This window comes from Zalophus californianus, chromosome X, assembly GCF_009762305.2.
Source record: "Zalophus californianus isolate mZalCal1 chromosome X, mZalCal1.pri.v2, whole genome shotgun sequence".
Lineage (NCBI taxonomy): Eukaryota > Metazoa > Chordata > Mammalia > Carnivora > Otariidae > Zalophus > Zalophus californianus.
In genome coordinates, this window is record NC_045612.1 from 109,141,592 (window position 1) to 109,169,124 (window position 27,533).

The 27,533-nt window shown below is 46.3% G+C and overlaps 1 protein-coding gene across 1 annotated transcript; it reads right to left on the reverse strand.

Annotated features, from left to right (window-relative positions):
* Positions 1-27,533, reverse strand: LOC113930332 (transcription factor SPT20 homolog). Its single transcript, XM_035725457.1, has 7 exons — positions 25,917-27,533; positions 24,878-25,589; positions 23,816-23,880; positions 22,142-22,382; positions 5,857-5,909; positions 3,932-4,155; positions 1-169 (listed from the first exon to the last, which is right to left on the reverse strand). The coding sequence occupies exons 1-7, from the start codon at positions 27,531-27,533 to the stop codon at positions 1-3; spliced, it is 3,081 nt and encodes a 1,026-aa protein (XP_035581350.1).

Here is a 27,533-nt window from a genome sequence, read left to right on the forward strand (position 1 = left end):
CTATGCCCGGAACACCTTCAGCCAGGCAAAGCCAACCGGCTGGACACCCTTTGGTCTCCACTTGGACATTCCTCCAAGTGACTGAGCCATGTGGGTCTGACTTTCCAATCCCAGCATCTCCCTTCCTGTGTCATCCTGCTCCAGGAATGGGTCATTCTCCAGCCCAATCCTGAGACAGAAATGAAAAGCTTCAGTCACCTGGGAAATTAATTTAGGAGGAAAAACTCTTGCTCCATAATGTTCGCTAAACTCGGCAGTGCAAACTCTGGAGTCAGCCTGCTCTCAGCCACTTAAATCCTGGTATAATCCGGGCAAGCCACTTAACTTCCCTGTGCCTCCATTACTTCCTCTATAAAATGCGGTTAATAAGAGTACCTCTCTAATAAGGTGGCTGAGACAATTAAATGAGTTAATATATAAAAGCACTTAGAACAGTACCTGGCACCATAGTAACCACCAAATAAGTGTTTGCTTTTGTCAACATAGTATGAGTATTGCCAAAAAAAAAGTATACATTTTCCTCTTCAGACTCCCACTTGCTTTTATAATGGGGGGAGAACTAAACATGCTCAGTGAGACTTACTCTGGACCTCACCCTGCCGCTGAAATTTTAGAAATTTTACAAAGAACAGAAAAGTATAAAAAAGAAGAAAAATAGCCCACATCCAGCCAGTTACTTACATTGCAAGGACAAAGGATAATTTGACTTTACTAACAGTCTGCATTTTAGTAGATTTTCAATTGCCTCAGCCCTGCCCAGCCAAGCAGCGCTGTACTTTATTTTTATTTTGCTTTTGGCACTCAAGTCTAATTCCAGGCATAACATAGGGTCTCTGTATGTTTGTCTTTCCCGCCATGTTGGAAGCTCCTAGAGGAGAGGAACAGTGTCTCTTTAATCTCTGCATTCCCTGTAACACCCGGCAGAGCCAGGCCAGGAAAGATGCCCTCTAAATGGCAATATGCCGCTTCCTCCCGGCTCTACCACTTGGGAATTCCATTCACGCCTCTTTGCTCAGAAGGGCAGGTTTCTAGCAGAACTACCTTTGAAATAAAATGTAAGAAGAAAAGAATCCCCCATGTTGAATTTGGTGGGGTTCTGCATTGACCTCTCACACTTGGAAAGAAGGCTTTCCTCTACCGGGTAATTTCAAACATTTTTTCCCGCAGGGTACGTTGGCTCATTAAAGTGGTGGTTTTCCACTTGCAGGTATGAAAATGAAAAGAGAGCTGGCCAAAGCCGTGCCCCAAAGAAATATGGCTTCGATTCTGAGCTTTCTTATTTCTGCTAGCTGCCTGCTAAAGAGTATGAACCAATGGAAGTTTTTTTCTCAACAAAGGTAACTATAATCAACATTGTTCCCTCTCTTAAGTTTACCCACTGGCAGCAAGCACCACGCCAAGCAGTAAAGTAAAAATGGAAACATGAGGCTTCATGTAGCAGGAATGTGGGGTTTTTTAAAACTCTCTTAAGAAGAATTTGGAAGGAGCAAGGGAGAAGATTGAACAGATATGTCAATTTCAGAGATAATCTTGCTTTCCACCCAAGCCTACTTCTGCCCTCTCCTTTCCCTTTGATCTTCTTTCCAGTTGGTCTAGTGTTCACAGCAGACAGCTGATCTAACCGAGCTTTTCCCTTCCCAGAAAGGCCTTTTGTGATGTTTCCATGCAAACTCAATATTCTTACTGGAATTGAAGTAGCGGACAGATACAATAAAAGAATGAATGTGCAAGTTTACAATCCAAAAGGAGAACAGGCTCTTCCTCCAAATTATGAGCAGCTTTTAAATCACATGGAGCATCAGCAGAGGCAGAAAATGTATGTTTGTGTATGAAAGAAATGCTTATATTATAAAGTACATAAATCTATGCATCAGCCTCCAAAAGCTGATCATTAAGAAGAAAGAAATCAGGGGCACCTAGGTGGCTCGGTCGTTAAGCATCTGCTTTCAGCTCAGGTCATGATCCCAGGATCCTGGGATCGAGCCCCGCATTGGGCTCCCTGCTCGGTGGGAAGCCTGTTTCTCCCTCTCCCACTCCCTCTGCTTGTGTTCCCTCTCTCTCTGTCAAAATAAATAAATAAAATCTTATTTAAAAAGACAGTAATCAAGGCTCGTCTCTGTGTATCATAAACCCAGGAAAGTGCAAGGGCTGTCCTGTCATTGGTGTTTTTCCTCCTGCCTAACAGATTCTCTCCCCTCTTCCCCAAGCATTTTACCTAGCTATGTTTAGAAAAGACGTCAGAGCTAAGAAACCAACTGCAAGGCAAGACTTTCCCAAGGGTGCCATCTGGTGGTGCTTTATGTGTTACAACATTGCTTTGACCTGATGCAGACACAGCTGGAAGCAAGAAGCACAGAACTTGGAATCAGTCCTTTCCTATTTAAAGAGTTGAACCTTTGGGACTTGGCATTGGCTCGTATATATTAAGTGTTGAACACACAGGTGTTGAGAGACAGTGCTGCCACAAGGTGGAAATCATACATTAGGAAACAAAAAAATCTTGGATTGTCCTGAAGACTCAGCTGGTTTCATGAAAACAGCGCCTTTTTTTTTTTTTTTTTTTTTTTTTTGGTATGAAGCCATGAAGATGTTTACAAAAGTCTACTGGAGAGAGAGCTGTGAAAAATGTAACTTCTAGGGAAAGGACTTAGAATCACTGCATTTTAGAAACAGAAGAATCCCTCGAGCTGTGGGCTTCTTAACCTGGGGACAATGATCCTGCTTTAGGGATAGGGAACTCCTTGAAATTGAACATAAGAAGTGGTGTGTTGGCACATATGAGCATGTTCATATAAGGTGGATCCCTATTTTTTATGAGATTCTCAAAGGGTTCCATGATTTATAAAAGGCTAAGAATTAATGCTTGAGACTGTAACCTAACCGTCACACCGTGTACGAAAATTCTGTCTACAACAGCCTTGACAAGTTCAGTTACTCTCCCTTTGGAGTTTACCGTTGTGGAGACATCATAGCTTTGAGGCAGATGTTCAATGGTAATTGCTTCTAAACATTTGGAAGTTTTAATATGGAATTGGACTGTACTTCCCTAGAATGTCAACCCAATGGGCTCAGTTCCACTCTCTATCCTACCAGAGCACAGTCTAGTCTTTTTCTAAATGGCGTCCATTCACACACATGGTGCTAGCATGGATATGCTTCCTCCAAGCCGCCCTGTTTCCCGGCTAAACTCACCCCGCTCCGACAGCTTTCATTCATGCGCCATGGTTTTCAGATCCTCCATTTCTCAGGTACCCTCTCCCCTGGTTTGCGACAGCGTTTCTTTGAAAACTTGACCTACAAAACTGAATGTAGCGCCCCCCATGAACTTGAAACTGTTCCAACACACGGCAGTGACTCTCCTGTTTCTGCCCCTTCCTCTGGTTTAACCAAGAGTCTTTTACCCTTTCCACTTTAAAGAGCACTCCCTTAGTAAACAATAATAAGAGGGGCGGGGAACAAACCAGGACTTGTGCGGTCCTCTCCTCTCTGCCGTTTGTTTCCATCATTTCACTCGTCCTAAGCGGACCCATCCCGTCCTCATTTTCTGGCTCAAATAGAGCATAAAAGCTTTCTTACGGCTACCTTCGTATCATTCTCTCACTGTCACCTCCCTGACGACAACTAGGATTGGCAGGTCAGTTCTCACGCCTTCGTCGGCACTGCAACGTAATGAAAGATAAACCAAAGAGACAGCGATGAATGATCAAGACCAGAGATGAAGCTAGGAAGAAATGGATAGAAAAGGCGGTTCCAGAAGGAACTGCACGAATGCTGGCCGCATCGCACAGCTTTCCTCTTGGGCTCAGCCTGGCGCAATGGGGGCAGGGATGCATCCTCAGAGAACCCGGCGTGGCTCCAAGATCAATCAACAGAGCGAAGAGAAAATGTACAAGGCGAGGGTGGGGGGTGGAAGCTCTGGCCTCCTTCTTACCTTGGGGACACTAATTCCTGAGCACCAGCAGCACAAGTCTTCTGGAATCTCATAGACTGGAGGACGGGACCTCTTACAATTCTTTGGCTGAGATTATCCTGCAAATCCCGCCAGGCTGAGTAGGCCGACTGAAGGCATCCGGGCCTGCAGCTGAGGAACTGAGCGCCGCCACGGACAAAGCTTGCGCCCCAGCTGCACATAAGTGGACCCACCTCACACCAGCTCTGCAATTGAGTATGAGAGATCGTCCTTATGAACAATTCCCAGCGCCCCCTGGCAGACACATTTGGTGTCCTGCCCGATTGACTCAGGCCTCACCAGTGCCACACATGTACAGAGCTTTTATTTCATTTTTTTATTTTTTATCTTTTTAAAGATTTTATTTATCTGAGAGAGCGAGAGAGAGGGAGAGCAAGCATGAGCAAGGCAAGGACCGAAGGAGAGACAGACTCCCTGCTGAGCATGGAGCCCAACATGGGGCTCGATCCCAGGACCCAGAGATCATGACCTGAGCTGAAGGCAGATGCTTCACCGACTGAGCCACCCAGGTGCTGCAACTAGATAGCGTTTTATTGCCAGTGTCTGCAACTCTGCCTGGGGCTTCTCCAGCTACAGAGGGTACTCCCACAAATCCAGCATAGGCCAAAAGTCCCAAGGAGCAGCCCTCAACCTTTGGTAAAAGGGATTTAATGGCAAAATACCCCAGCCTCTCACTGCCAAGTGGGACAATTCAGAGATACGTGTAACACAGTCTCCCAGATGTCCCCAGCAGGACTGTACCCGGTGGCCCATAGTGGCAACCTGCTCTCTGACACCGATCACTTAGCCTGTATTTTTTTTTTTTTAGATTTTATTTATTTATTCATGAGAGATAGAGAGAGAGAGAGAGAGAGAAGCAGAGGGAGAAGCAGGCTCCCAAGGAGCAGGGAGCCCGATGTGGGACTCAATCCCAGGACCCTGGGATCATGACCTGAGCCGAAGGCAGACGCTTAACCATCCGAGCCACCCAGGCGCCCACTTAGCCTGTATTGACTGCCTTCCCTTCTCATCTTTTCCCCACTTCCCTGCTGATGCTTCCTGGCATCACCTCCCACGTAAACCGCTTGCACCTGAATCCTAGACTCAGGGCTACCAGGGGGACTCAACTTAAAACACCTCCTAATTGTACTTGTGCAAATCACAGCACCCCTTCTCTCAGGAATGACCAGTTGAGACAACTGTTCTGCAGCCTCTCCAATCCCTGACTCATCATCTCACTTCGAGCCTCCTCGGGAAAAGGGGTCTCAGGAAGTGGTTTCCATGCTTTTCCACGCCTCTTCACAAGTGGACACCTGATTGCACTGATGAAGCACTCCTGGGGACCCTGCCTACAACCCAGCCCACCCTCACTGCCCTCTTGCCAGCCTCCGCCAGCCACTAAGCAGTGGTTCCCAAGGATCCCCTCATCTGAACCTTCTGGGGAGCATGTTGACAATGAACTTCCCTGGGCACTATCAGTCCAATCAGAGGTCTGCAGATGAGGCCCAAGAATCTACATTTTAAACAATTCTCAAAGGATCTTTTACAGTCTGAAGTTTGAGATCTACTGCTCAAATGTGCAAGCAGCAAGCAATCAGCATCATCAATTTACCCGCACTTAAAAGCTCACCCTTGTTCAGCAAAACCCATAGCACTTAGCAGATAACGTCAAGTGCTTCCTATAATGGTCCGCCCCTTTCACTGTCCCCGTGTGCCCTCCCCATAGTTCTGTGTGCCTTTCCTGCCCTCCCAGCTTCTAACATTGCTTCGCCCATTGTGCAGAGGGCAGATGAGCCCGAGGTTTTTGGTTCCCCGGAGTGGAGCTTAGCCAGTGACTGCCAGGTGTGGGCATCTGAAAGCCCAGCTGTGTTGCTTGGATCTGAGACAAACTATGGGGTGTAACCTACCCTCAAGAGCTCCCCTGAGGCTGGGACTTCACTCAAGATCATCCTTTGCTTATCTTGAAAAAGAACAAAACTGGAGGTGTCACAATCCCGGATATCAAGATAAACTACAAAGCTATAGTAATCAAAACAGTATGGTACTGGCACAAAAACAGACACAAAGACCAATGGAACAGGAGAGGGAGCCCAGAAATAAAACCATGATTATATGGTCAATTAATCTTCGACAAGGGAGGCAAGAATACACAATGGGAAAAAGTCTCTTCAAATGATGTTGGGAAAACTGGACAGCAACATGCAAAAGACTGAAACTGGGACACTTTCTCATACCAAACACAAAAATAAATTCAAAATGAATGAAAGACCTAAATGGGAGCTCTGAAACCATAAAAATCCTAGAAGGGAGCACAGACATTAATTTCTCTGACATCAGCCACAGCAACATTTTTCTAGATATGTCTCCTGAGGCAAGGAAAATAAAGGCAAAAATAAACTATCGGGACCGCATCAAAGTAAGAAGCTTCTGCACAGCAAAGGAAACAACCAACAAAACTAAACAAACAACAACCTACAGAATGGGAGAAGATATTCACAAATGGCATATCTGATAAAGGGTTAATATCCAAACTATATAAAGAACTTATATAACTCAACAGAAAAAAAAATCCAATTAAAAAATGGGCAGAAGAGGGCGCCTGGGTGGCTCAGTTGGTTAAGCGACTGCCTTCGGCTCAGGTCATGATCCTGGAGTCCTGGGATCGAGTCCCACATCGGGCTCCCTGCTCAGCAGGGAGTCTGCTTCTCCCTCTGACCCTCTCCCCTCTCATGCTCTCTCTCTATCTCATTCTCTCTCTCAAATAAATAAATAAATAAATAAATCTTTAAAAAAAAAATGGGCAGAAGATATGAACAGACATTTCTTCAAAGAAGACATACAAATGGCCAACAGACACATGAAAAGATGCTCAACATCACTCATCATCAGGGAAATGCAAATCAAAACCACAATGAGATATCACCTCACCCCTAAAATCAACAACACAAGAAACAACAGGTGTTGGCGAGGATGTGGAGAAAAAGGAACCCTCTTGCACTCTTGGTGGGAATGCAAACTGGTACAGCCACTGTGGAAAACAGTATGGCAGTTCCTCAGAAAATAAAAATGGACTTACCCTATGATCCAGTAATTCCACTACTGGGTATTTACCCAAAGTATACAAAAACACTAATTCGAAAAGATATATGCACTCCTATGTTTATTGCAGCATTACTACAATAGACAAATTCTGGAAACAGCCCAAGTATCCATCGATAGAAGAACAGACAAAGAAGATGTGGTGTATATATATGATAGAATATTACTCAGCCATAAAAAAAGAATAAAATCCTGCCATTTGCAACAACATAGATGGAGCTAGAGAGTAAAATGCTACGTGAAACAAGTCAGTCAAAGACAAATACCATATGATTTCATTCATATGTGGAATTTAAGAAACAAAACAAAGAAAGAAAAAAGAGACAAAACATAAACTCTTAACTATACAAAACACACTGATGGCTGTCGGAGGGGAGGTGGGTGGGGGGATGGGGGAAACAGGTGATGGGCATTAAGAGCACATTTATCGTGATGAGCCCTGAGTACTGTATAGAAGTGTGGAATCACTATATTGTATACCTGAAACTAATATAACACTGTATGTTAACTATACTAGAATTAATTTTTTTTAAAAAGGATCACCGTTGCTTGGCTTCCTGTCCTTCCCTGGACTCCTCCTGCCACCCCTTCCCAGTGTCCCTGGGAGCGCCTCCTCAAGAAACCCCTTACACCTGAATCGTGGTCTCAGGGTCTACTTCTGGGGACATTTACTTACAAATCTATTTTATTTCTTTCCCCCTGGCTTTTGCTATGCAAGTGAACTTGAAAATAGCTAATCACAACATAAATAACATTTCTGATTGGTATCAACTTGTTCACAAGCCATTTCAGTTATATTTAAAGAAGGTGCCTGCATGCACACAGGTCATGGAAGCTGATGCCCTTCACCCTCCTCTGCCATTTCTTCTCCCCTCTGGTAAGAGCTAAGACTTAATTAACACTTACTGCATCCCAGAATATTGTTCTAAGCACTGCATGATGGTTACATCGTTTCATCCTCACAGCAACCCTGTAATATTGGCACCTTTATCATTTCCATTTCATGATGAGGAAAGGGAGCACAGAGATAGTAAGTGACTTGCCCAAGGTCACACAACCAGCAAGTGGCAGAACTAGCCATCATTCCAGACGGTCTGGTTCTAATATCTGTGGCTGAACTGCATCTCTCCCTTCGCTGATCACGCTGTATTGATCTACGTATTTGTTTGGCAGATTTTCGAACTTTCTTGCTCACCATGCACTTCATATGGATAGATCTTGTCTCAACCCCGAAGGTGGTAAGCCCCTTGAGGGTGGGACCAATTTGTCACATACTTTCAGCTTCTCTCCTAGGCTGGGGTAGACCCTTATATGTACTTTTATATTCATGGATCATGTTATTCACTAATTTCCTCCTGCCCAGTCTTGAGTCCTCTTTCTTCAACCACCTGCTAAGGCTACAGGCCCAGGCTTTTTCTTCTTCCTTCTGGTCCATCACCATCACTGGCCACAACCAGTAGGCTGTCCAACACTTACGTCCTATACAACCAAGCTGTGTGCAGACTAGGCTGACCTCATGACTATGAGCAAAACCTAAGGCTATGTAAGTCCCCTAGTCCTCTGCCCCAAATCAAGATATATTTTGCATACTTCCCTGTGTTGTCTAAGTTGGTAGCTTATAGCCACGTGTGGCTATTTAAATTTAAATTAATTAAAATTAGATTAAATAAAAAATTCATTTCTTCAGTCCCACTAGCCACATTTCAAGTGCTCAACAGTCACTTGTGGCTAGCGGCTACCGGAATGGAATAGCACAGATAGAGAACATTTCCTTCACGGCAGAGAGTCCTACTGGAGAGCGAGTGCTCCTTCAGAGGCTAGCATACCTGATTTTTTTCTTGAATACTAAATAAAAGTATTTCTTTTGACAGCTTCTATAGACTCCCACACATTGCTACTCAAATCCCATTCACGCCCACCCTAATTTGCAGGAACGCTAATATGCTGCCTGGGATGCGGGCTGGAGGAAGCGGTGAGGGTAAGCTCCTTCCTGACCCCTCTGGCTCCCAGGGAATGTCACGGCGCTTGGGTTCTGTGGGTTTCAGCCTTGCTTCTTCATGTGGGGCAACGTTATCGTGTATCAAGCACATCCCATCTTGTTGGCCAGCACCCACCTGCCTCTGAGTCCCTGGCCCTCGAAGGACATGGGAATGTGAAGAGTTTTAACACAAAACTATACAACACACTTTTCCCCTCTCACTGTTGACATATCTAGTTAATAACAGAATGCGGGCCTCATCTGCACTCAGCTCCAGGGCTACAAACAGATGCAGAAAAATTTTTTCCTACTTTATTTTTTTAAAAGATGTATTTGTTTATTTGAGAGAGAGAGAGAAAAAGAGAGAGAGAGAGAGAGATCACGCAGTGGGGAAAGAGAGGGCGAGGGAGTCTTAAGCAGACTCTGTGCTGAGCACGGAGTCCTATATGGGGCTCAATCCCAGGACCCTGCGATCACAACCTGAGCTAAAACCAAGAGTCAGACGTTTAACCTTAACTGACTGCACCACCCGGGCACCCCCTTTTTTTTTCGTATTTTAAATGCATTTTCCTCTGACTTACACAGCTGACATTCTTTAAGCGTCTAGATTCTCTCCACCTTTAGGCAGCAAACTCAACAGCAGCGGTGTGGTCTACCCTTCTCTTAAAATCAGTTAAGGGGGCGCCTGGGTGGCTCAGTCATTAAGTGTCTGCCTTCGGCTCAGGTCATGATCCCAGGGTCCTGGGATCGAGCCCCACATCGGGCTCCCTGCTCAGCTGGAAGCCTGCTTCTCATTCTCCCACTCCCCCTGCTTGTGTTCCTGCTCTCGCTCTCTCTCTGTCAAATAAATAAATAAAATCTTTAAAAAATAATAAAAAATTAAAAAATTAAAATCAGTTAGGTCCTCAACACTTGAGTAGTCCATTCCTGGCAATACACCATCTCCAACTGCACCTTCAAAAGAACTCGCTAATGCTGATCAGGCCTACTACAGTCACCTCTTAACTCCCGGGGTTGCGGGGGTGGGGGGGTACAAAGTCGAGAGCCAAGGGGCAAACTGGCCCAGGGAAGAGATTCATGCAGGGCCCCAAGCCCCAGAGAGTGCTTCCTAAGGGCACCAAACAAAACTCAAAGGAAAGTTTCACACTCTTCTTTTCCTCTTCTTATTTCTTTGGGTTATCCCTACATCCTCAGTAAATGTTTGTTAAATATTATGAGTTTGTCTTTGGAGAATGAAAGCAGGAGCTCGTGTCCGTTGCTGGGAGCAAAAATCCAAAGACCATGAACCTTGGCAGCCACAGGGCGGCTGAGGTGCCAATCCCGAGCAGGGTGGATCTGGGTGAGTACATAAGCTTTCAGCAGGGGTCTTTCAGAAATATTTGGAAGAAGGACTCCAGGAGGACTAGAATTGCAATGGTGCAAAGGAAGGGCAGGGCCCTGCAGGAAAGAGACGGCGCACTTAAAAGTGGAACTGGGGGGAATCTGATGGGGAGACCGCGTTCAGCAGGAGGGCAGGGTTAAAGGCAATCGACAAGGTGGTGAGACACCGTGGGGCAGCTGCAGGGGAAGCCACCTCCACCTAGACCTGAAAGGGGCAAGGGACGGAGAGTCACCAAAACTGGCGGAAGCTGTAGTTCTGGGACAGGGCTGCCTGCTGCTGGGGTGGCCTTCACAAGAGGAAAACAGCTGCTGTCCAAGGCAGCCTGGCAGGGAGCAAGCAGGGGGGTGGGGGGGTACCCCGATGCCTCTCACTTCCTGCCTCCAATCTCTTCTGGTGTCTGCACTGAGTGGACCCAACCAAAAGCTGCCATTCTCCAGATGAGATCCAGAGGGACAAATGGGGAATGTCCAGCTCAGGAGCTCAAGCTGTTTTCCAAGGGACATTCAAGGTGTCTGGAGACCTTGAAGACATCCGGATGACACACATACCAGAGCCACTGTCTGCAGCCTGTCTTTGTCTAGCACCTCAGCCTTCCTTCTTCAGGCCCCTTTGCACTGTGGAGCTGCCTTTCTCCCACTTGGTGCGGTTCTCCCCCGCCCCACAACATGGATGGCATGTCATCGAGGCCTGGCCAGTTATAACAGCCCATCTCCCCAGCCACTGGAGGTGAGAACATGAATCAAGTAGAGTTAAATGGGATTCTTCCCAGAATTGTATCCTTCTTTTGTTAGTCTGCTTCCTACCTATCATCTGTTTGTCCACCAACTATGGATAGTAGAAGTCAACGAAGCTGGGATGATGTGAGCTTTGCCCTCTCCCCCAACTACATGGAAGAATATCTAGGAGATAAAGAGACCAACACAAAGGGAGACAGAGCTGAGAGGAGAGAGGGAATGGCAGAGAGCCTTCTGATATAGTTGACGTCTTAGAGCCCTCAAGAACATACCAGTTTGCTGAGCCAATAAACCCCTCTTTTTGCTTAAACTGGCTTGATTCCGATTTCTATTACTTGCACTAGAAATGATGTTGGCATAAAAGCCCTGACTAACAGAAAACACACACACCAACCTACCCTGCTCTTTCCACAGAAATCACCCCTCACTTCCGGTCTCGATCCTTATAAGTGCATTCACAGAAATCTGTCATCTCATCAGCCTCCACGAAAATGCTAAATCATTGTGTTATTTTAGCATGATATATATGAAGAGGCAACTTTTAAAAAATGAATCTAGATCAGCACACTGTTAAAGATGGTATTATAATTTCTATTTTAATATATTATTTAATAATATTCATAATATATAAGGACAAAGTTTGACTCTTCCCCCATTTAACAAGTGGTACATGCTGCTCAAGTTATTTTAAATTCAGTATGCAAGAAAGGCATGGCTTAGCCACGAATTCAAAATGACACATCAATATTGTGTTTGGGCCCAAATGTGTATTAATATCTAGACTGAAATTTAACTACGTGTTACCGCCCTCCAAACAGCTTCTATGACCTGGTATTTGGAATTCTTGAATTTTGCACTTAAAAAAATCAATTACTTTATTATTATAATTTTCATGGTTTGTTTCTAAAAGAGGAGACACGAGAACTTTCTGGCTGCTATTTGCAAGTACTTCTCCAGAAATAACACACTGTGGGCTTGGATAATTTTATTCCCAATAAAGGAAAAGCCAAATTGGATAAAAATGTCTCCTTTTCACTTTTGTTTAGAAGAACTAGAGATACCCTGATGTATTAAGAAATGATAATATGAATATACCTTATAGGTCTGAGCTCAAAATTGAGAATTATCATTTTTATGTTCCTCAATAGATCATTCTATTTTTTTACCATCTGAACCATTTTTAAGTGTATTGTTCAGTAGCTCATTCTATTCTAACTCATATTCTTGATGCCTCCTCTCTTTAACCAATAATCCATTGTGAGGACAAGTTAAACAAGTGAATAAAAATCGTTGAGAGCTGTAAAATGGTGAAAACCACCACCATAAGGTGAAGTAGTCAGCTGGGTGATAAAGCAACTGAGGGGTTGATGTCCCAAACAGGTCCAGCTGATCACAAACTGCGGGGAACACCTAATCCTCAGCTAAGGTCTTTACAGTTGAAATTATAACAGACTCCATTATCATTTGAAAAAAAATCACAAACCTCAAAACTCTCACAAACCTCTGGGCATTTTGATTAATTTAAATTTGAATAGCTGCATATGAGACATAGTTTAAAAAATTATTTATTGTTTACCTGAAATTCAAATTTAATTGGGTGTCCCGTCTTTTTATTTGCTAAATCTGGCAACCCTACTTTACAGATTCTCAGGGCACTGACCTTGACTTCTCCAATGGAAAGTTTGATTAAAAGGTTCTTTACCCATGACCAGAGGAAACAGGCTTGACCTTATACTGGCTAGAAAGGGCACCTGGCTGATGTTCTTTTTCTGAAGACAATTTTCAGAGAAATAATGGCTGAGAAAATCAATATAACTGATGACTAAAAAGACAAACTTGTACTATCATACATACATTCATACTTACTTCTCTGCAACTGAATCCATCTTCCATAGACAGCTTCTGATGGGAAATGGGAAGCAGTAGTCCAGAGAGCCTAATTTAGTCAAGGACAATTCTGGACTCGGGGCATGGTTCCAGGTACTAGGACTATAGCAGGGAGAAATGGTGTCTGTGGGTCATGCTACTGATTTTAAGGCAAACCCTACCCCTTTAATTACTCAATCCCTTAATCACCTCAGTGAAGGACTACCATATTAAAGTCATCATGGGAATTGAAAAACGTAAGATCCAGAGTCTGTCCTTATGACTATACTTAAGCTTTGCTTCAAAAAGACATCAAAAAAAGTAGAGCAACTAGAATACTGCCAGTTCTCAGGAAGACTGGGTAATATTTTCCCCACAACCCTATAATTTCAAGATGTGAACAAACAGAGGTGCCTTTATATCTCCATTCACTCTGGCCCTCACTCTCTGCCATAACTATCTTTGGCATCTTGAGGTCTCCAAGCTCATTTTTGATATAATAACATAGTATTTTACAGTTACTGATTAAGGAGATATTTGATAACACCATTTTTAACTAGAGGAGGGGATTTTGAAACTGGCACTCCCTCCCCAGGAATAGCAAAGAAAACACACATGGTATTTTTATGAAGTAAATGGTGTTCCAGAAGGCAGGTTGATTCTTGTAAAAGCCAGGCCCTCCTGTTTCCAAGAATGTCCAGGTCAAAGAGTAATGATCATAGCTTTTCTCTTTCAGAAGGTTTTAATGTAACAAACAGCTAGCAGGTTTAAAAACTAATCTTAATAGCATTGTACCTCCACCATCACCTTTGGTATTTTCCTGTTTTTTCTATTGCTTAAAATACTCACGTGGATATATATTTAGCTTTGGAAATCTGGAGACTTGGGACCCAGTGTGTCTCTAGCAAGAGATTATTGGTTGATGAACTGCTCTTCTCTGCTTCCTCCCCCCTCCCACAGGGTCCTTCTCTGTCTTTACTACCCATTTCACTAAGATAAAGGTATTAAGACTGGGAGACAATTGGCATTCTGCCCAGAGAACCCACATTTTTGAAGGGTCTCCTCCAAAAATAGTTCAGATTTAAATTTGGAAATAGGGCACTCACCCTGGAGGACTGCCATGTAATCAGTACACAGACTGTGGTTTTCAAAGTGTGGGTGGTCCCTGGCCGAGAAGCAGCCACAGGATCTGAGAACTTTTTAGAAATGCTAATTCTCAGGGCTCACTCATGCAGACCAACCTGGATGACATCAGTTACCTTGAGTATTCTACCCTTATTTTCTCCTTCTTTTCTTTTTTAACCTTTCGTGCTTCTCTTTCTTCAGAAGAAGCACCCCCTTCTCACAGGCATATTCAGGCCTTTCCTCAGAGTACAGCAGTGTTCTCAAAGTGTGGTCTCAGGACCAGAAGAAGCATCAGCCTCAGCTGGGAACTTGTTAGAGATGCCCATTCTCAGGCCCCATCCACCCAGATCTACCAAATCAGAAATTCAGAGGGTGGGGCTCAGCCATCTGTGTTTTAACAAGGCCCCCAGTGATTATGGGTGCACACCAAAGTTTGAGAAACAATGAAGTAAGAGTATTCCCGGCTATTGAGCCTATTCTGTGACTTGGAGGCTTGCCCAAAAAGCCCTCTGATTTTATTCTCATGGGATTTTATTCCTTTGTCAGTCTGCCTTATCCTCAAAAAAGCAGTAAAAATTGCAACTGTCATTCACAGTATTATCTGTAGATATAAACCTATGTTTCTCGGGAGGATTCAAGGAAGGCTGTCTCAGCAGGCTTTGTGGGATCTGTGTGATGGGAAGGCAAGCATGGAGAGCCATGGGTTTGAAGATGCCTCCTTTCCCCCTTGATGTAGGTAGATGAGTGGGGTTTTTTTTTAAATCGAGCTGATAGAACAGTTTGCCAAGATTTGGATTTACTGGAGCATAAAAACCCATTTTTATAGGCCACCCATTGTAGTCCATCACTGGGGAGACATTTAAACTCTCAATCTTTAACTTAGAAGGTTACTGCTAATTTAGCCTCTCAATCGATTTATACTAAGGATGCAGGTCTAGGGGTATATTTCAAGTACGATGGGTATTAAAGTAAGGTTTAATCCAGTTTCTCCCCCTTCAATTCCTCCTTCACATTCCTGCCAGACCAACTGTGCTAAACCACAGATCCAGTCACAGCACTTTTCCTCCAGTGGTGGCTCCCCAGTATTAACCAAATTAACTTCGCATTTCTCACCTGGCATTTAAGACTGAAACTGGAGATATTAGATTGAACCATATGAAACTGCCAATTTAATTGGGCAAAAATGGTCACATATCAGCAATTTCATACGGTTCACTCTAATGTTATCGATTTCATATTTACTTTGTCAACCTACTCAATAACCTTTTTCTTTTTCCTATTTTAAGATTTAAGCTTCTTGGAATTTTAATGCTTAATCTTAAAACTGCCAGCCCAACCGCCGGTGAAAAATCTCAGAAAGCTAAAGAGAAAATGTTCCCTTCCTACAGGTGCAGAGAAGCAGTATCATGTCATGAAATTATAACTGGGAGCATTTACTCAAGTATCTGTCCCACTCTCCTGGCCGGTATGGAGGTTTGAGTGAAAGGCCATGATCCTGTTTTGTTTTCTGGTATAAAACGATCCTTTGAAGTGTTATTTGTAAGGAGACGTATCTCTTAAGATACCTGAATATCAACAATTGTTGCTGTATCTTGTAAAATAGAACCTGTAACAACTAAAGGTCTGAAACTATGGTCATCTTACTTAATAATGTGTCACTCTGCTAATAATAATACTTAAATTGTCAATTCTGTTTCCCAGAAAGTGACAAATTTATCTGTCAGATTTCTTTGTTAAGTGGAAGAAGAGCTTTGGAATTTCTTTCTCTCCCTTCAGGCAGGAAAGTGTTATAAATCTGCCCTCTGTTGGATTCCTTATTCAAACAGTGGAGTCTTTGTTTCATTTAAATTACCAAGAAGATCCAGGATATGGAGCCAATCCATCATTCCAGCCTTATCCTTCACTACCCCTCTGCCCATACACCATGCTATAAAGATACAGCTCCCTCTCTGCACACATCATCCTCCAGCGTTCCTCTGCTAAGAACACGTCTTCCCTCACCCATCTCAACCTATCAAAATCCAAGCCAAGATCCACTCAAAGGTCATCTCCTTTGTGAGGTCTTCCCCAGTTCCTTCAGAAAAGACTTCATCTTTAACGATACTTGCCATAGTCTCCTTGATTTATAGTCATTTGTGTATTTCCCTTCTCTCTGAGTAGACTTTTTTCCCAGTTTTATTGATATAATCAACATACACCATTGTATTCATTCTAGGTGTACAACACAATAATTTGACATATGTATATATTGCGACATGATTACCGCAATAAATTTAGTTAACTTCTATCACCTCATGTAGTTACCAACTGTTTTCCCTGAATAAGCTTTAATCTCACTGAAGATGGAGAGTGTGCCTTACTCCTCTTCCAAAGTATCAAGCAAAAGGCCTTGCAATGTAAGCATGCTCTCAATATTTAAAAGATGACATTGAAGAAGTCTCCCACAACCAGTGTCAAGGGATATCTTGATCTAATTGACCCCTAAAACCAACCATTCTTCTTCCCCCTGGTGGGAAGTCAACTCCCCTGCATACGTTGAAGATTCTAGGGCCTGATTCATCACTATAACGTAAGAATCCTAGGTGATTTCAGTATCCTTACAGATAGATGAGCCTTCCAATAGTCTGGCCCCTGGGTTCCTTGACCTCCTCTTCCAATGACTGTGTTCACCACCCCCATGGTTTTATACCCTAGACGTTATCATTACTGAGAACCACGGGCCTCCAGAATCTCAACTTCAAATGCCACTCTCCAAGCAACGCCAAAAAAAAAAAAAATTTTTTTTTCAAAATAACTGTTTTCTCAGAGTATCAGGAAGATGCATAGCCCCATATAACACTTCTTAAAAATCACCCCCTTCCCCCTCCACCTCTGGCACAGAATCTCCAATACTTCCCTAAAGAGCTGTTTACAGCCCAAGAGTAAGCCTCCTGGGTGGGGGAGGGGCACGAGGGGCTTTGTTTTGAAGCTATTTTTGCCTACCACTTAACACAACTTGAGGGAACATCACTTTTCCCTATCAAAGAATGCACCCCAGAGCGATAATAGGGGTGGAGGGCGAAAGCTTCCCGAGCTGCCCCCACCTTTGCCACTGACTTCTTACTCAAGTCTTAAACTCTTCAGAAAACTCACCCCGAACAGTCCTTCGGAAAAACTGTCCCACCAGCTGTAGACCTCTGCCCTTTACCACTGGAAATTGGGAAGGTGAAGCCAGAGATTTTAGATGGAGACAATGAAAGAAGGCTGGGAAGCTGTGGTTGTGTGCGTGTGCACGCGTGCGTGCAACAGGACTCTTCCTGTCGTCCCAGAGCTGCTGAAGACACAAAGCATCAGGGGCTCCCACATCCTGAAGAAGGGCTCCAACCTTCCAACCCAGCAGACGCATACTCTCAGAGAAAAGTACTGAGAAATGGCACCGCTAGCCCTATGACAGCTCAGACTGTTCCCTTCGGAACGAAAGGACCGGAGAGGGGAGGGAGGGGAGCTGAGTGTTCCTGGTGAGAGGCTGCTTTCTCCTGGGGCAGAATGGGAACGGGAAAAGGAGATACAACGGTGCCCTCCTGCTCCCCCAAACCGAGAGACATGGAAGGGAGAGAGCTGCTCGAGGACAGTGGGAAGGTCTGCATGCCAGGAAAGTTGGCACCCGGCTTCCTGCCTGGACCCTCGGCGAGCTGCACAGATCCGCAGGTCCACCCTGCGGCCCTGGCAGCTGTGGGTGAGGAAATTCTTGCCTGGGCTTAATAGCACAGTGGTGTGTTGTGCGTGAACCTGGAGTCTGGTGCCCCCTTGTGGCCAAGAGATATCTGAACGTGAGAAGCTCAAAAAGTACTAAGGCGTCAATGTGCCTGGAAAGAAAATGGGACATCATCGCAACCGTCGGAGTTGGAAAAAGGACCTTAGGAGTTCCCAAGGCTCCATATGGAGGAGCACAGGGCTTACTTTGAGGGCCTGTCCAGGATATGGGAGACAGAACCGGGAGAAGGGCATGGGAGTCAGCAGGCATAGCTGCCCTTCGCTGAGGGAGGCCCCAGGGAAGGAGGAGCCCAGATGAAAAACAGAGCAGCCCCTGTGCGGAGACCCGTGCCCCCGCCGCCCTGCAGGGCACCTCACTAGATCACAGCATTAGAGCCGGAAGAGGACAATATCCGCAGAAGTCCTCTGTCTCCCAGAGGATGTAATATTGAAATTGTACTTGGGATTGGTCAGCTTTACCAACCAAGGTAACCCTGACAGTTATGAGATATGCCCAAGGTGTCGTGAAAGAATGGGAAGAGGCTTGGTGCCACGTGGTTGAAAGCAGTGACTGGAAAAAATAAGTTTCATGTACACAGTCCACCACTGAGTTGAGACCTGTCAACACATCAGTTACATGTACCCAGGCACAGTCATGGATTTGGAAGGAGACAGAAATATCAACTGTGCCACTTAATACCTTTATTGCCTCAGGCCAGTCCTGTCTGACCGCCAGTTTCTTCAGTCCAAAGAAGACCATAATACCTAATGGGCAAGGTTATTAAGATTAGAGGCAGTGTATATAAACGAATAGAAGCTGCTATTTATTTATGTATTTGTTTATGATTATATGGAGGCGTTCATTGCCAGCTTCTTTTGACAAAAGATTTGAAGTAGTCTATGACAAAAGACAAGTAAAAAGAACTAAAAAAGAAATTAAAAATTTAGGGGCGCCTGGGTGGCTCAGTCATTAAGCGTCTGCCTTCGGCTCAGGTCATGATCCCAGGGTCGGGAGGCCTGCTTCTCTCTCTCCCACTCCCACTGCTTGTGTTCCCTCTCTCACTGTGTCTCTGTCAAAAAATAAATAAAATCTTTAAAAAAATAAAAAAAATTTAAAAAGAAATTAAAAATTTAAAAAGAGCAAGGAATGCTGAAGTGCTAACCATAGATGTAAATATGGTGATTTCAGTTTCAAATTTGGTTTTGAGTTTCCTGTCAGCTGAGGTGTAAAGGGAAACCTGACAACTTGTACAACTCCAGTTACCAGAAAGGAAGAGGGACACTGCCTTCTCAGGGGAGACAAACTCTCCTGGGCTCCAAATTTCAAAAGCAAAGTCTCAGGAGGAGTTTTTCTGCATTTCGCTTGTAAATTCCCCGAAACCTTGACTATTCTTTACCGTGGGTTTCCAAGTGTCCCGAACTAGTAATATAGTAATTGGGACTGGGACAAATTTACTGCAAGTTACCGACTCAGATTTCTACACTTCACATCTAACCCCACATTTCTTCAAATGCTTTCAGATGAGCTCTTCCTAAATATGTCCATTGTAAGATCACCCAAAGGTGATCTAAAGGACATTTAGGCTCATCGCTTCCACCCGCAAGGAGATGTTTTCATTTGTAACTCAGGCAGAAGCTTTAGGCTGATGACAAATTAAAGCAAAAGCATAGAGGTATTTTTAGATGAAACAGCTAAATTCAAAAGACTTCTCTTTCCAGAAGCAATTCAGGCCTATAAAGGCCACACAGCTCTCCCTTTGAGGCCAAGGTCACCTCTCAGGGCTATTAGCACATGAAGTAAACAGCCTTTGCAAAACAGTACTACAGGTGAGCTTTCCCACCCAAACCCCAGAGGCACCTCAACTAATCTGCATATGCTAACGCGAGTTACCAGGAAGATGCCAAAATAAGTTCCTGTCCTCCCTCACCTTTACTTTAATCCCCACATAGGTTTTGCTTTTACCATATGGTAATTATTTCCAAATCACAAGTGCAAACACTCACTCTGATTGGAAAATTAGCAGATTTCAAACTCAGGTAATTTGTCCCTAATGAGGAACTTGTTGAACTGAATTTAACAATTAACTCGCACACCCTTTGCTGCCTGCAGCCCTGGGAGTAGAGCAGGAAAGAAGGGCAAGCCAAGGGACAAGCCTGGCAGGACTTTGGCACAAGATGGTTGGGATGGGACAAAGTGTGTAATAGGGCTGTGGGAACATCAGGAACTTGACTGTTCAAATGGATATATATAGCCAATTACAAACGTATGCCAAAATACAACGATACAGTGAGCCTCCATGTACCCAACAGCACAGCTCCCGCAATTACCAACTCAGGGTTGCTCTGGCTTCATGCGGATTGAGGAGCAAGAGACCAAGAAAATGGACAGGGAAGAGGAGTGAAAGAGCAGGAGGTGGGTCTCCTCTCTTGAATTCCCCCAGGTTCCAAGCTCCTTGGGGGCAGAGGCGGGATAGGTAAGTGAAAATTAACTACTGGGATGGTTTCCGTCCTCCTCATTAGCATTTTGAATATGGCAAGGCAGAGCCTGGGAAAGAGCTGACCCTTGTTTTCCAGTCTCTACTACTTTCCCTACCCCATGGCTGGGGCCACTTGCTCTCGACTCTGCAGCTGCAGGCCCAGGTGACCAGAAGCGAACATTTCTGGGAGCTCTGGCTTAGCACACAGAATCAGCATGATCACTCCCACTCCAACTGTGCGCTCCGCTGATTGGCCCCTGCCTTTTCTCAAGCACAGTTACCCACTTCATGCCTCAGGCTCTGTCTCTAAGATCCCCTTTGCTGCTTCTCCCTCTAGAACTGCCCTGTTCAACACCATAGCCACATGTAGCAACTGACCACTTGAAACATGGCTAGTGAGACGGAGGAACTAATTTTTTTTAACTAACATAAATTTAAAAACTGGTACTTGACTCAATTATGGAAAACTGTATTTTCAACTAGAGATTTTATAAGAACCTAAGTACGGATCAAGTATTTCTGATGAAAATCTAGCGTCTGAATTAAGACAGGCTGTAAGTGTCTGAATTTTGAAGATTTAGTAAAAATAAAAGAATGTAAAATATCTGAGTAAGGATATAAGGGGTGCCTAGCTGTCTCAGCGGAGCATGCGACTCTTGATCTTGGGGTTGTGAGTTCGAGGCCCACATTAGGTGCAGAGATTACTTAAAAATAAAATCTTTAGGGCGTCTGGGTGGCTCAGTCCGTTAAGCATCTGCCTTCAGCTCAGGTCGTGATCCCAGAGTCCCTGGATCAAGCCCCACATCCAGCTCCCTGTTAGCGGAGAGTCGGCTTCTCCCTCCCCCCGCTTCCTCTCCCCCACTCATGCTTACTCACTCTCTCTCAAATAAATAAAATTTTTAAAAAATAAAATATTTTTTAAAATATTGATTACATGTAGAAATGATAATCTTTTGAATATATTGGGTAAAATTAATTATTAAGGGTAATTTCTCCTATTCTTATTTACTTAATAAAATGTGACTACTAGAAATTTTAAATTATATATGGGGCCCACATTATATTTCGATTGGACAGCAGTGACCTAGAACCAGACTCCTCTCTGCACTTCCAAGTACCCTTAAAAAAAATACAATTCTGTTGCCAAACTCCTGCCTGTAACAGAGGCCCCCGTTGCCAGATATGTCCTGCTATACTGGCCCCACCTAATTTTCCTAGATGATCATCTCCTGCACCATCTTCTCTGCTCCCTGTTAGAACGTTCTGGAGCCACCTACTTTCACACAACCACAGCATGTTGATCAGCCATTAAGTCATGAACACAAAGACTGAATGGATCTAATTTCAGACTAAGATGATGAATTTGACCTGCAGTGGGGAAGAGCCTCCAGGTTCTCAAGATAACTAAAATGAAAGTAAAGTTTATTCACGAAACATAGCCAGTTCATATCCTCCAAAGGGACCTTCCACGAAGTAAGTACTTTGGTAAGGATAGTATAAGAAATATACAAAGACCACCAAATGGTGATATGACACAAAGCTGAATTTGTTTCCTTGCCTAGGAGGGAAGCATCACAATACTTCACCACAAGTTAAGTTGCTGTCTCCCTGCAGTATAGTTGAACCTTGAACAACACCAGTTTGAGCTGCATGGGCCCACTCAGATGCAGATTATACTTGATATATATGTCACAGTAATAAATGTATTTTCTCTTCCCAATAATTTCCATAATATTTTCCCTTCTCTAGCTTACTTTATCATAAGAATACAGTGTATAATACATACAACAGACAACATACCTGTTAGCTGACAGTTTAACTGATCGGTAAGACTTCCGGTCAGCAGTAAGCTACTAGGAGCTAAATTTTTGGCTAGGCAGCAGACATACACAGATTGCTGACTTCGTGGGGAGTCGGCGCCCCTAACCCCACATTGTTCAACGGTCACCAGTACCAAGAGGGCGAAAGGAAAGAAGTACATCATATCAGGTGGGATTCTGGGTGCAGGTGTCTGGTTGGTTCCCAAGGCCAAGCGGAAACTCTTTTTAGCAAGTGGTCATCACGCCGGTTCAGTTCTTACAAGTGCGGGCACCATACACGAAGATGTCCAGGATGGGTAACCTAAAGCCCTACCGGGCTCAGCGTCACTCACATGGCATGTCTGACTCGTTGGCTTGAGGTTGGCCGAAATCTTTCCTTAGCAGGGCCGGGAGAGCACGTTAGTACAGCGGGGTTGACCAAGTAGGAGCCGCCGCTTACCTGCCTCTTTACTCATCTCTTAAAGTGGAACTGCCAGACCTCATTTCCCTTTTCTGTCAGAGCCAAAGGCAGGGAAGCATGCATGTGTACATAGAGAAACAAATTTTAGGGAGACAGGCTGCCCTTTAAAAATTGTAATGCAACAAAATACCAGAAGCTCTCACAGAACTCCTTGCACAGCAACGTTCCTAGCAAGAGCATTCACAATGGCCAAAAGGTGGAAGCAAGCTAAATGTCCATCGATGGATGACAGATCGCCAAAACGAGGTATACGCACACCAGGGAATATTATTCAGCCGAGCAAGAACGAACAAAGCCCGATGCGTGTTACACCACACACGAACCTCGAACACATTATGCCAAGTGAGAGAGGCCAGACATGAAAGGTCACATGCTATCTGATCCCATCATCAGCAAATATCTAGAAGAGGGAAGTCCACAGACCCAGAAAGCAAACTGGTGTTTCCCGGGCTGGGGGAGGGGAGGATGGGCAGCCAGTGCTTCCTGGCTACAGAGATCTGTTTGGGGTGAGGAAGCTGTTTTGGAAATAGAGCTGGTGGTGGCACAGCCATGTAAACGTAGTAGTGAAGGCCACTCAGCGGTACCCCTGAAAATGGGTGATTGTTGCTTATGTGAATTACACCTCCATAAAAAGAAAGGGGAAACAGAAAGAACATCAGGGCTATTTTGAGCGCCACCAATGCAAGAAAGCAGGAACGGACATGGGGGAGCCTGGCTGCTGAACAATTGATGGGCACCAGGAGGGGAGAGGCAGAAACGGGGGGCGGGGAGGGTTCCACTTCAGAATCTAACCAGAGGTCACAAACACTTGAAACGCAAACAAATACAACACATTTTCCAAATGTGTGTAGCTCTTTAATTTCTGCAAATAACCTGGCATTCTAAACCAAGTAAATGATTGATTGTATAGGGAGAAAGCAAGACATCCCACAAGTGCCTTTTCAAGGCCAGTGATTATACCTGGAGGAGAGGGGCTGGGCTCCGGGGTGGGGGCAGGGTGGGCACTGAGTGCAGCCTGGGGACCGCCACCAAGCAGGGGCGTCCTTGAGCCGCTCCGCCCATTTGCGAAGTCTCCCACATCCTCCATATAAGCCTGGCAAGCACATCATCTTTTGGCAGGTTTCACAGATCCTTTCAAAACAAATTTGTAAAAATTGCATTTAATACATGTGCACAAACCTTTTAAGCACATACCAAGTCCACTCTTCTAAAAGGTGTTTCGACAAGAGCGGGCGCGTTCGGGGTGGTATGGCCGTAGACTAAAAGGTGTTTCGAGGGTTTAAGAGGTCACTTCAGTCCAGACTATGTACAGGGAAACCATGTGTAAAAAGCTACGCCCTTGGACAAACACTGCTTCAGGATTCCACTTATGCAAAGTATCTGAAGCAGTCCAACGCGGGGAAACAGAAAAGAGAATGCTGGGGGAGACGGGGAGCTGCTTCTCCGTGGGGACAGAGTTTCACTTTTGCAAGAGGAGAACAGTTCCAGGGATCCCTTGTGCAGCAACGGGAATCTACTGAGCATGACTGACAACCGCACACTTTCAAAAATGGTGAAGGCGGTCCATTTCAGGTCAGGATTTTTAGCTCATCGAAAAATTTTCACAACCGTCCTGTTAAAGTCATACCCACGCTAACTGTTTTGCTAGTGTAGTGTTACGGTTTTCGAGAAATTATAGGCTTTAGGGGTTTAGACAGAACCCAGTTTGGAGCTGGATCTACTTTAGAACATTAACGTAAAGGTGACTCCATCTACGAGCACAGCAACAAGGCAATGAGTTCAAGCAAAAACAATCCCAGTTTCTTACATCGCTGCCTGGTTTCTACAAACCACTCAGGAGGTTGTGCTTCCGTAGAGTTTGGACATCTAACCGTAAAATACTGACACGTTACGGGAAAACAAAACAAAACAACAACGAAACCAGAACCAAAATGAGGTCAAAACTCGGGAGTTGATTTGGGCCCATGCTCTGGTGTTTTTTAAAAAGAGAGCAAATGGGGCGCCTGGGTGGCTCAGTCGTTAAGCGTCTGCCTTTGGCTCACTCGGGTCATGATCCCAGGGTCCTGGGATCGAGCCCGGCATCGGGCTCCCGGCTCCGCGGGAAGCCTGCTTCTCCCTCTCCCACTCCCCCTGCTTGTGTTCCCTCTCTCGCTGTGTCTCTGTCAAATAAATAAAACCTTAAAGAAAAATAAAAAGAGAGCAAATAATGCAAGCCTCAGGATTTGGGAGGGGAAGGCGCGCCTCTGTCCACTTTACCTCCGGACTGGCTTGCGGCCTGCTGGCCCCGAGGCGGCCCAGCTGTCTGCGCGGCCACCGTCGTGACAGCCACGGGGCCCTGCAAGATTCTCAAGGCTTGTGCCTGCTGCGGGGGCGGTGGCTGCGAGGCAGGGGCCGGCGGCAGTGGGTGCGCAGGGCGAGGGCCGATCTGCCGGGGCCTTCCGTGGCTCTCCGCAGAGCCAAGCGCGGCCAACACCGCCGCCTGGGGCTGCGGCACACTCCCCTCTCCAGCCCGGCTAAGGACCACAGCCGGCTGAGCAGATGAGGCCGTTTTCGGACCGGCGGCACCTCGTGCCCTTGAACCCTGTGGCACCGGCTGCAGAGGACCAGAAGTGGAGGCTTGCTGAAGTTGTTCTTGGGGAATCAACTGACAGAGCCGCTGCTCTGGCTGCTGCGGGGTGTTCAAAAGGAGCGAATCTTGGGGAAGCTCCAGTAGAGTTACTGGCCTGAGGCCGGAAGGGTGTTTTAAAAAAAACTGAACGCGGACCGGAGGACCCCGCGCTGCCGTGGGCACCGCACTGGGGGACTGAGCTCCTGAGGGCAGGCTGCTGGGCTTGACCCGCGCGGGAGCCGTGGTGCCAGCCGTGCAGCCCTGCCCGGGGCCGGAGCCCCGCGCCAAAGCCTGCGCTCCTCGACCGGGGCCCGCCACTTTGGGGAGGCGGAGGTTGCGGCCCGCAGAGCTGGCCGTGACCTGGGCGTGGGGGCTGCTTTGTGATGAGCCGGCGGGGGACGGGGTGGTCGCAGGCAGCCTGCTAACTCGAGTGCCCTGCTTCACAGAGGATTTCGGGGACTTGGCCGTGACCGGGGTGGCCGGGGCTCTTGGTGAGGAGCTGCTGGTGGGCAAAGTGCCTGCAGGAAACGCGCCAACTCGAATCACTTCCACAGAGGACTTCTGGGACTTGGCCGTGACCGGGGTGGCCAGGGCTCCCAGCGGGGAGCTGCGGGTGGACAGGGTGGCTGCGGGAAGCGGGCTAACTCCAGTCACATTCACAGAGGATTGCTGGGAGTTGGCCGAGACCCGGCTCGCCGGGCTCCTCTGCGGTGCGCTGGCAGAGGACGGGAGGGCTGCAGGAAGCGGGTTAACTCGATTCACACCCACGGACGACTGCTGGGAAAGACCTGGTGGCTTAGAAGCAGGAGCCGGAGATGGAGATTTAAGAAAGCTGCTGGCCTCCCATGGAGTAAAACTGTTCCCCGACCAACTCTTTCCTGAGCTCCAGGGAAGTCTGACGCGTAGAGGTGGCGGTCTGACGCCCTGGCCCTGGACCGGAGACCGAACCGACACCATCTCAGGCTGTTCTGGGTCCTTCCCGGGAGGAAGCCCGCTGAGGCCGGCTGAGCCGCTGGAGCTCTGGGACGCGGGGACCGGACACTTGGCCTTCTGCGGGACCACCGCGTCTGGCCGAACGACTACCCCCCCAGCAGCAGTCTTTGACTCGGGCGGGACACCGTCTGAATGGTCATCTGTGGAGGGGTGCGGAGGAGACATCTGTCCCTCCCACCCGCCTTCCTTCCAGGGCCTTCTCGGTCCAGAGAAAGGTGGATTATTCGGCGGCAGCGGCGGCTGCATGAAGGTCAGCTCCGTTGTCTGAGGCTCGCCGCCAGCCTCACATCCAAACGCACCACCGTCTCTCACCTCGTGGGCTGGCCAGACTCCTGGAGGTGAGACATCCTGTCTGGCGGACCTCTTCCCTCTGGCATATTTCTGCACATCCACTTCAGACGGGACGGCCAAGTCACAGGGTCTCTGTTTCCACATATCTACACAACTGCCCGCTTTAGAATTTTTGAGGTCATACCGCTGCCCAGCTTGGCTGTCTCTGCCTTTCCGGCAAGAGGCCCAAACTCTGAGCTCAGGAGGAGGTGGGCAACCGGACAGCTCCCGCTGCCGACTCAGAGAGGGTGCAGAATACCTCTTGAAGCTCCTTTTCATCGGGCGAGTGTTCATCTTTTGCTTGTTATAGAGCAGCCTGTTTGCCGTGCAGGCTACTGATATGGAAGGATCCAGACACAGGGGTTCCGCAGTAGCCAAGATCAGTTGGCTCTCAAGCAACAGCTTGTCCTCCTGGGTCCATTCCTGGCCATCGCTGGTGATGGACTGCACGTCGCAGGCTAACGTCTGCATGGTTGGGCGCAGGAGAATATGCCTGCTCTGGTAGCCGGGAGGTTCCCCACCACTGCCCTGCCTGTAGTCCCGCACCTGTGCTATGACACACCCACAGTGGAAAATGTTAACCTGAGATTTTTCCAGGAGGTCCAGCAGAGCAGGGGGTAATTCTTCAGCATCCAGGTATTCCAGCAATTCCCCTGCTTCATAAGGCAGCCGAATGGTCTCCGAATCCGCTCCATGTTTCCCCTCGAGCATCAGCGAATATCCCCCCACTCCCGGATGTAGGCTGACCACCAAACAGGGCAACGACTCTCTCCTGACGAGCTTCTCTAGCAAGTTCACGTTGCTTCTTAGTTCCTCCGGAGCCTCAGGCTCTTTCCCACATTCTTCCACATACATGTCATAAAGTTTTTCATAGAGAGATGCTTCCCCACTCGACGAGCGTTTCCTTTTAGGAGGCCTCTGCTGGGCACTTGCGATGACATAGTCCGCACGGTCCAAAGCTCGTTCTACAGCCTGTTGCAT

What these genes read in the sequence shown, in the direction of transcription:
- LOC113930332 (XM_035725457.1), bottom strand. Translation starts at nt 27,533, where the DNA reads ATGCAACAGGCTGTAGAACGAGCTTTGGACCGTGCGGACTATGTCATC. An exon ending in AGAGGAGCCCGGCGAGCCGG is followed by an intron (nt 25,590 to 25,916) that starts GTCTCGGCCAAC and finishes CCCCACGCCCAG; the next exon opens with GTCACGGCCAGCTCTGCGGG. An exon ending in CAGGAATTAGTGTCCCCAAG is followed by an intron (nt 170 to 3,931) that starts GTAAGAAGGAGG and finishes TTTCTGTCTCAG; the next exon opens with GATTGGGCTGGAGAATGACC.